This window comes from Oculina patagonica, chromosome 5 (genome assembly GCF_052425735.1).
Source record: "Oculina patagonica isolate OP01 chromosome 5, crgOcupat, whole genome shotgun sequence".
Taxonomy (NCBI): Eukaryota; Metazoa; Cnidaria; class Anthozoa; order Scleractinia; family Oculinidae; genus Oculina; species Oculina patagonica.
The window spans coordinates 9,015,265-9,025,701 of NC_135762.1; the positions used below are offsets into that span (position 1 = coordinate 9,015,265).

Genomic DNA, 10,437 nt, shown 5'->3' on the forward strand with positions numbered 1-10,437 from the left:
TGCTACAAACTTGTTGAAAATTAAAAGATCGTCTGCCTTTTCTCATAAACAGATATTAAACAGTTCACCCCCACTGTTCAGATCAGTATTGGGGCAATTTTGATAAATTATTCAAAGTCAATATCCAAAATAAGCTTTTGTCTTCTGTAGAAATGGGCGATTTATGAAACAGCTAAAAATATCTCTTGTTATACAACGGGTCTGATATATTGTTTGATTAGTAATTTTCATAACATCCCGGTAAACAATTCAACCAATAGGAACAGATCGCAGTCCCGGGTGATGAAAAGGCAAGCTGTTCAGAACTCAGATTGATAATTTAATGTTTTAGTAGGATTTGCTCTAAAGATTGTTACTTCCAAGGAACAGTCAATAAATAACACTAAAACATTTCCTGAAGATACAATCTTGATATGGTGTCATAAATTTGAAGTGAAGATAAGAAGAGCTAAATGAATCTGAGTTAGTAGAAAAAGTAAATAGATAAAAAAAAATAATATATTGAATATGGCAGCATGCGGCGAGAAAGAATTGTAACTGTAAACGAATTTTGGCCACTTTTGCTTTTACTTCATTTATTTTGTAGAATATGTAAATTTAGGTTACAAAAAGCAGACTTCGTCAAATGCAGATAGCGACTATAGTTTTGGAAGGACTTTAAGCCCTCATAAAATTATTTACCGCGGCATTGCTGCTATAACTCGACTTGTTGGATCAGTTTTTCATTACAGGAATCCTAGACGTACATCAATGGTGTCATCTTGGATCCGCCATCTTGATATTTTTTACTATATCCCCCGAAGTTAGCAAATAGCATCCAAAACATTAAGAGGATGTCAATCGTATTCTCATTCGGAGAAAATAAACCAAAAACCAAAAAAAACAAAAAAGGGGGTTAAATTTTCGGCGATTCTTGACTTTCATTTAAAATATCAGCCCATTTCTAGCTATCAGTAAATTTTTCAGATCTCCAAACTCCGCTATCAGATAAAAAAAAAACGCGTCATTTCTTAGCTGACAGTTAAAACATTGACCAGTTCTCAGCTATCAACTAAATTCCATCCAGACCCTCTTAAGATATTCTACTGATCACTCACTTCAGAGAATATCACTGGAAGCTTATGGCATAAACATCCAATCACACTTTATTTTACACAGGTTTTGTTTGTGAGTTGATTAAACCGTTTAAATATTCAGCTTTTTACATTTACATCCTTAAAATAAGACTGTCTTTTTGTCTACCAAAAACTAAAGAAACGACTACAGTCGAAGCTCTGTATTTTTATATTCTTTACGGCTCCGGCGCGCTTTTTTTTTTTTTTTTGGCCCTTTTTTTTTTCCCTGTAAAATAATTTCGCATTTGAATCACTTGCGAGAAGACCACGATAAGCGACTTTTCTCCTTTCAGTCAGATTACAGACATGAAAACCAACACCGCCAGCTGCGTGTTTTTGTTTCCCTTTAGTTGCAAAATACTTATGTCTAGCAGGAGTTTAGGGGGTTGTGTCGGTTGTGTTAGGTTTATTATATTATTTTTTGATTTTTTTTTTTTTTTTTTTTTATTTTTTTTTGGGGGTAATAATAATATTTTTTTTTTTTTTTTTTTTTTTCAAAACCAAATAAATGACCAAAGGGGTTTAAACTGAATTGGAACACAGTGAAATCAGGAAATTTTTACGCTAATCCGATGTTTTCACGTTATTAGAAACGTTATGATCAAAGCTTAAAGCTTGCAAGACAAGACCGAATGGTGGTCTGGGTATTCACTGGAATTTTGCAGTATTGATCTAGAGGAAATATACAAGTTCACATTTTTGCACGTAAGAAAAGTTGTTATTCCTCGCAGGAGAACTTTTTCTGTAGCTTTACTTTCACTCTCGCATGGCTTTGAGTTTTGAAAAATATTCCAAAATTCAGTTGGCTAAAAGTGTGTTTGTCTGAAGGGAAAGAAAACGTGCAAATTCACGTTTGTCATGTCAGCACGAGCAGTGGCTCTCTTCTACCCATACCACATCTCGGTCTTTTCTTGATAGTCTTTGATCTGAAACGTTAATTATAATAGCTGTATACACCTAATTGAAGAAACGATTACCCATGAAAAGTATCATAAAGCATAAGCGATGCGACCAAAACGTTCACTGGGAAATCGGAAAAAAATGTAATCACCGTCTGCATGCTCGTGTCGTCTGCAGGAGCTCATGACCAGGAGCCTCCATACGTACTGTACCCATGAGTCAACCCTCTCCCTTATATTTTTATTTTTAGAAACACATTTCTCGTCTGTAACAGAATGAACACTATGACAAGGCAGGTTGGGTAAGTCATGCTCTTAACGATCTCAGAGAAAGAACATATCTTGATCATAAGTTAATGGAATATTATTAAGCTTACCAATACTGTCTACACAGAATCCCATTCAGTCTTATAGTTCGTAGTTTATGCTTTTCACTGGGTCAACGTGTTTTCATACAATTTGGTCTATATGTGTCCACATAGTTGTTCATTGGGCGCGTATCTACAACCCCACTTACATCGTTATTTTCTAGCCTTTTTTTACACAGTAATATGTTCCTAAATTCCTTTTGCATGGCTCGGTTCATGACGCCATAAATCACTGGATTAGTAAACGCTGAGAAAGTAGAGAATAACAGGTGAATAAATACAGTAGAAGAAGAAATTTTGACCTGAAAGCCAAATTGTAGAATCGAGACAACGATAAAAGGAGTCCAACAAACGAAAAACCCAAACACAGCGGCAAAAAGTACTCGAGAGGTTTTGATTTCCTGTGGACTTATCGTTCCTTGGCTGTTTGTTGCTTGTAGAGAAGGGACTACAGCAGCATTGTGTCTTCTGACAACGCAGTAAACTCGGCTATAGCCAAATATAACCAGTGACATAGCTAGCAAACTTAAACACGCAAACATAATGTTCAAAATCCTCTCGGATTGCTCATCAAGAAACTTTGGTAGGCAGTATAAACTGTTCGCTTGCCAGTGATAAATAACAGGCGTGGCAAGAGTATAGGCTAGCGACAAGATAAAAGGACAAATCCAAAACGAAACAATGAACATAATTGTTTTCCGTTTGGTGAACAAAACAGCGTACCTCTGAGGCTTTACCACGCACAAGTAGCGATTGATCGATGTGAGTGCTATAATGGAAAGCGATACCTCAGCCCAGTACAGCGAAAGAAAACCATTGAATTGGCAAAACCTGTCACTTAATGGCCATCTACGCAGCTCAGAAGCAACTGTACCAAAAGGAAACACAAACGTAGCCACCATTATGTCCGACACTGCCAGAGATAACACGAGGAAATTTGTAGTAGTGCGTAATCTCCTGTTTCGGTAAAAAGCGAGGCAAACGAGCGAGTTTCCTGAGAGTGACAACATTGTTGTTAAAGCAAAAATTACAGTTTGCATGATGGCCTGCGAAGAGCGTTCTGTATTTTCTTCGGTCAGTCCCATTTTTGGAACAAATCAGTTGGTTTTGTCAGTTTTTATGTTTCCGCTAGCACACGGATGGACAAATGAATATTTACAATACCCAGCTGCATTTTTACAAATTGGTTTTGAGGAAGTATTTTTCTTAAATATTAATATTAAGCCATCCCTTCCTGTGTGAGCAATTGTCTTTTTTATGAGATAAAATCAGCGTGTTACGCATACATAAGAATTGAACAAGATTCATTACTCAAAGTCGGCAATCATTTGGTTATTTCAAAGTGAAAAATATGAAAGATTTAATTCTTTAATTTCCTGCGCTGCCCCCAGCTTGGTATTGTTAACTGCAATGAATTGAACGTAGATAAGGAATAGATTAATTAAAAACCTTAGTTTATCCTGTCAAAGACGATAGTGTAAATTTGAGTCAATAAATACACTCTTTTTTCTATAAGAATATTGAATTGTTTTTCCGGCCCAGGCTGAAAATTGTTATTTTTCTGCCGATTTTAGGCTGAAAATATTCTTGTGAATATTCTTAGGTGATAGCGTATGTTATTTCTGTTTTAGAATATATTTGAGGTATCTTTTACATGTGTTTGGTGTATAACTTAATTCTTGCAAAAATGTTATTAGCAACAAACATACGGCTAGCGCTGCTATTGTTGTTTTTTGGCTAGTTTTGCCACATAGAAAAGGAAAAATTTCATACTGTTTAGTTGAAAACAGTAATTGTATCGTATTGTATTTACAGATTTTCAACACAATTATACTCTTTTCCGCACAATCTGAGCCTCCTTTTTATTGTTAACATATTCTTAAAATTTTGCAAATTTCATCCTCGATATTCTTATGAAATATATTCTAAGAGCAAAAAAAGAGTGTATTTCCAAATCTGTTCTGTCTTTGACAGCGATTAAATATATATTCACTTTACTTTTAAAAGCAAGATTTAACCTTCCAGTAGTGGCTTACAGTCTTTAAGTTAAACAAGATCAGAGGACGACAGCTGGGTTTGTTTTGGATATCTCCGGAGGAAAGGAAGCCATTCTTGTGCAACTGTCCAGTACGCGTACACCGCTGTGAAATAATTTGAAAAGAGAGACGAGTAAAATGTCTAATAAAGGCTTTAAAGGACGTGTTGATAACAAATGGGATTAGAGAATTTTGCTTATTTGTAACCTTTTTGTAGATAAGATATCAAAAAGGTACACCTGTTATCTTTACTTTGTTGTATTAACACATAACATGATAAACAATTTTTTATTGAGTGCTGCATTTCTGTTTACATCACACAAAAAGCTTAACAATAAATTTTAAAAAAATACTTGTATGCCCCACTTTCTTACAACATGCAGAAAAAGTAAAATATTACAATACTACAATCCTACAAAATTACTAAAATAAACAATATATAACGATACTAACTCAATTCATTCTGGTTTGCTTCGTTCTATTCCACTGCAATGTTAAAGAATTACATATATAGAGGATATTACATGGTTGCGCGGAGATATGAAATTTATCTTCGAGTGTTCAAATCTATATGAGATATCGGTTTTGAACACGAGAAGATAAATTTCATATCTCTAAGCAACCATGTAATATTCTGTTTATTATATAGACCAACTAATTACGATGTTTTTGGCGATTTTCCGAAGATTTCCGAGGATTTTCCGAAGATTTCCGAAGATTTTCAAAATGTTGTCTGAATGTCGTACGAATGTTTCCGAACATTTTCCGAAAAATTCCGAAGATTTCCGAAGCTAACCGAAGATTGCCGAGGAAGACCCGAAGATGTTTCGACTTAATATCGATAAACTTTGGCTCATTGAGCTATGAAACGTGGCAAACTGCGAGATGATTTGTCAAAATTATATCAACACATGTGTGGATACCATTGATATCCACACGTGTGGATACCATTTTTCTCGATTTGCTACCCCTCACTAAAGCGCTGCATTCTATATAATAAATACTAGTTATGCAACGCTTTCGAGTGGTATACTATGGAATATCCCACGAGTCACTTGTATTTTCTCGGTATAAACACGAGCCTTTAGGCGAGTGTGTATGCCAAGAAAATACAAGTGACAAGTGGGATATTCCATAGTATACCACGAGAAAGTGTTGTGTAACTATTTTATACCATGCCATAGAAAATACGCTTACTAAAATTCGTCGAGAATACAGTCGCAGCGCACTATGGGAAGGTTGGGTTGAATACCGTCGAATATACAACGGCTTTCCTGTATTCTGATTGGCTGTATTTTTTATGGCATGGTATAATATGTACTTATTGACTGAGTGGGAGGGCCGGACGGGAAAATATTTGGCTCGAGGTCAGGACGTACGGACCGAGCGCAGCGAGGTCCGTGCGTCCTGACCGAGAGCCAAATATTTTCCCGTCCGGCCCGACCTAACTCAGTCAATAAGCATTTTATCATATGACCACTGATTTTTGTTTGTTTGTTTTTCTTTCGTGGATACAGATCATATACAGACGCGGCGGCCCGTTTCGCGCGCATTTTGAAAAGCCAATGGTAGCTCGTAATTTGTTTGGGAAGCCAGTAAAGTGCATTTGACTTGCGATGTGCATACAAAGTTTTTGAACTTCTGTTAAGTTGTCAACCAAATCTTCTAGTTTTACTAGTTTTAGCTCCATTCCAAGAAGATTTAAATCCGACTAAATTCCTCGTACATGATTGCAGTTAGTAGAAATTTCAAACGAAACGTTTATGAAGGACTACAACAAAGAATTTGCACAACGTTTCGGCTAGTCGTGCTCGTCTCTCAGCGAAGACTGAATTTATCCTGTCACAACTTAGCGACGTTTCTTCTGAGCCGAAATTCACAATTGGTTTGAACGAGAAGATTAATCAATTTTCCACCAAGAAGGATTTTGGATGTTAAAACAGCATTAGATCTTAATTTATGAAACTACATAAAGACTTGGAAAGGGGTTGTACTGGCTTCAAGTTGTTTTGTTTACCACGGATCGTAGGATTTATGAACGTCTGCTGTTGCTGCTTAGTCCTTGAATTCGTTAGTTCCTCGACGATGTCGAGCTCTGCATTACAATTTGTGCTTAAAATGCTTCGTGAAAACAAGCAGGAAACTGTGTCATTATCAGGTTAGTCGTAAACATGAACTCGCATTTTGCTTGTTGTGATTACGCAGTAGAAAGAGAATTTTGAGTTTACTTCGCATTTGCATTTTTCTTCAACGTTTATCATGACTTCAAACCAGGATACGCCGTCTTTCAGGTCTTTGTCCGATTATGTTGTTTTTTTTTTTTTACGGCTTTTATTTCGATTTTATTGTTGTTGTCAGGTGTATTTCTTCCTCATTTGCCAAGTTTAATTTAAACATGCCTTCAAACTACAGCGCTTTCTAGATAGTAAAGTTTTAATAAATTAAACATGTTGGACATTCTTTGCTTTTTAAAAAATCTTAACTATCGTTTATCTGAATTCAAAGCTGTGGAATCAACTGATTCCAATTCCGGCATCTCGCGGCAGTAGCGGGGCCGTACGCTTTTCTAGTAGGGCCGTACGTGTTTTTCCGGCCCTGCTAGAGCGAGGCGTACGGCCCTCATACGGGACTTTTTTTCATATGGTTTTCCAAGGAAATTGCGCGCGGGTCCGTCCGGGTCATATGATAAAACTGCTTACCACACCTGTAGATTACGAGATACATACATAAACGTTATTTATATGTGGTATCAATTCAAGTAATTCAAAAAATATACTTTCAGTACCTTACAAATAACATTTTTGAAGCTGAACATTTTTTTTTTTTGTAGTAAGTGTTGTTTTTTATTTAATTACTTATTGAGGGCTTCCTCGTCGCTTACATCAGTCTGGTATGGCTCACTTGGCAAGGGACGATTGAATTCTTTCTTGGTCTTGGCGCCGCAGTCATCATAGCAATCTTTTAACTGCTTAGCACAGGAATTGGCACATGCTTGGTCAGCCCAGGACCAGACGCAAAACGTGGCTACATCATGGCAGTCATTGTCACAGCTCGGTCTAGAGTTGGAGTACGCAGTTTGTGAAAGGACGACAATCAGAGCAATGAAAACTGACTTTAAAGTTCGCCATCTGCAAATAGAACGTGCATGGATCAGTTTGAATTACAAGTTTCCAACATTGAACGATTCGCTTAACATAATACTTCTAACTATTTACCAAGAAAGGAAAGTTGAATGAAGAATATTTCACGAGCTGCCGAAAAGCTTCTTTAGTGTGGGACACAAAGAGTAGCTTAGGACGAATACCTTGCCAAACCAGTCTTTTAAACGGTGGCGCAAGTTCTATTTCGAACAATACGGTCCACCTTACAATGTGAGGAAGAAAATTATGCATCTTTTTTTTAACAAGACGGTCCGCCTTACTATACAATGCAATGGTATTATTTTCCATATAATACGCAGGAAGGACGGAAGGAAAGCCTTCTTAAGTGTGGTACACAAAGAATAGTTTGCTTAACTAGGAAGAATACCTTGCCAAAACAGGCTTTGAACGGTGGCGCGAGGTGTGAGGAAGAAAATATTGCATCTATTTCGAACAAGATGGTCCGCGTTTACTATACACCTGCTGTACAATGCTATGAATTTTCCATGTGTATAACGCAGGAAGGACGGAAGGAATGCCTTCTGTAGTGTAAGACAAAAAGAATAGGTAGCTTGGGAAGAATACCTTGCCAAAACAGGCTTTAAAAGGGGTCTGCCACGGATTTTAACAGACTTTTGAATAGCCAAACTATATATTTGAGCCATAGGAAACCTAAAAATAATGGTCCATTCTTATTAACAATTGCTTTGTTAGAGCACTGAAACTGTTAACAAGCGCCTTTCTCTGCGGATTGATAGGATGGAAATGGATTACAACTTGAAGAATTAAAGCTTAAATTTTGTTTCCGCGTGTCTTAAAAAATCGATATTTATAGCTGTGGTTTGTTTTCTCTCCGCAAATATTATAAAGGTTAAAGGTATTTTCCTTTAGATGTATGTGCCTTTTTCAGAACAGCGTGACCAAAAATCTGCAAAATCCCCGTAATGTAGCTCCTCCGGTGGCGAGATGTATAAGGAAGGAAGGAACTGTACGACATCTATTTCGAACATGCAAGACGGTCCGCCCTTACTATACAAACTATGAATTTTCAATATATTAGGCAGGAATGACGAAAGGAAATCTAGCTTCTGTGACACTCTGCTGCAAAAAAAAGAATATAAAAATAGTTAAAAAGTTACAAAAAAATGTTTAAAATCTTAGACTAATAAAAAAATGTTGCTTAAAAGTTATAAAAATGTTTTTTTTTTAAAAGGAAAGTTTTAAGTTTATGTTTAAAAAGAGACACTGAGGAGCTGTTCTTAATGTCAGAAGGTAGAGTATTCCAGAGTTTAGGAGCTGCCACGGAGAAAGATCTGGCGCCATATGTTTTTAAATTGAAATGTGGAATAGAAAGAAGGTCTTTTGAAGATGAGCGTAGCTGACGAGGTGGAGTGTAAGGCGTAAGGAGTTTAGGTGGAGTTTGCGCAAAATAAGAACGTTCATCGGAACGAAATTCAACTTTTATGAAACACTTTTACTGCATGACCTGCATGCATATTTTTTTTAATTGGAGGCTCTATGAACCAGCTCGTGGCAGCCAATGTAAGAACCCGTTTAAGCGATCTAGCCCTTTAATATTCTTCTCCTGGCAAAACGGACAAAGAAGGATCAATTCCGGAAAATACTGATGACAAAGGATTCCACAACAAAAAAATCCGGCGCTAAAAAAGCTCTGGGGAAACATCCGACAGCTTTTCTGACACGTGTTCCACGTGGTATCGCACGAACAGGGCCACTCAAAAAGCAAAACGCTTCTTCATTACTATTTTCAATGACAAGACGAACAAACGACTTCGTTTCTTCATCCACCTTCACAGAAAGAACACTTGTTATCAAACAAACTAGTAGCAACGATATCGAGAAGCAAATTTTCGTGATGTTTACCGAAGAAGCCATCTTGATTTGTGAAACTCACTCCAGTTTCCAGGCCCCCTTGCCGCTCTGCAGTCTCTTCCCCAGAGCGCATTGCGAGCCCGGTCACCATCAATTTATTTCCGGTTCCAAACTATCCAGCGATCCAGCCATCTATCGCTCCAGGCCTATCGATCTATCGATAGGCAGCGACCCATCGATGCATCGATCCATGTTTCCATCGATTCAACGACCTATCGATCCATCGATCCAGCGATCTAACGATCGACCTATCGATCTATCAATCCATCGACTCAGCGATTCATCGATCTATAGATCCATCGATCTTGCAATCCAAAAATCGATTTAGGGATCAAGCGATCTATCGAACTATCTACCTAACACTCTTTTTGTAAGGTATTTAATTTTGGTGACGTCAGTTGTGAGGTTTTTACACCGAGGTAAAGCCGCTTTTTTGAAAGTTCTCCATTTTACCTTGCTTTATAAGAATCCGGTATTGAATGAGTTACTCAAGCACATACCATTGAAAATGGTTGGCATTTTTAAAGAGACACTGTCACGGAGATTTTAATGCTTTTTGGTAAAAAAAAACTAAAATTGGCGAAGAGGTCTTCTCGTACATGAAGTGCACCTAGTACATCAAGATGAGGATGTGAAGTAAATTGTTGTTGTAAAAGGAAGAAGGGAGCCATAATAATTTTTAGGTGTTTTTCAGTCCACAAGGACAAAACTTAAAAAAGTCAGGCTGACTTTTTCAAGTTCAGATCTAAAGTTCCTGATGGCATCACAATAATATCACTTGTTTTTCGCTTTAGTACACTTGCATGGTGTTTTTTTTTACAAAATTGGACTACTATTCGTGGTTTCCATATGTCTTTAGGCTCTTCAGTTTTTAAGTGAAACTGGCAACAGTGCCTCTTTAATGTGTTTATCCGTTCTTTTGTTCGTTTGTTTGACGCGCACAAGTTGTTGAGGGGCCGAGGGGTTACCTTTTCTAACCCGTGCGT

General features: G+C 37.2%; 1 protein-coding gene across 1 annotated transcript; it reads right to left on the reverse strand.

Moving 5' to 3' along the window:
• Positions 1 to 2,453: 2,453 nt before the first annotated feature.
• LOC144654977 (octopamine receptor beta-2R-like) lies at positions 2,454 to 3,504 on the reverse strand. The gene has a single exon (XM_078515205.1). The coding sequence runs from the start codon at positions 3,465 to 3,467 to the stop codon at positions 2,454 to 2,456; it is 1,014 nt and encodes a 337-aa protein (XP_078371331.1). The 5' UTR covers positions 3,468 to 3,504.
• Between the last annotated feature and the right edge of the window lie 6,933 nt (positions 3,505 to 10,437).

What these genes read in the sequence shown, in the direction of transcription:
- LOC144654977 (XM_078515205.1), bottom strand. Translation starts at nt 3,467, where the DNA reads ATGGGACTGACCGAAGAAAATACAGAACGCTCTTCGCAGGCCATCATG.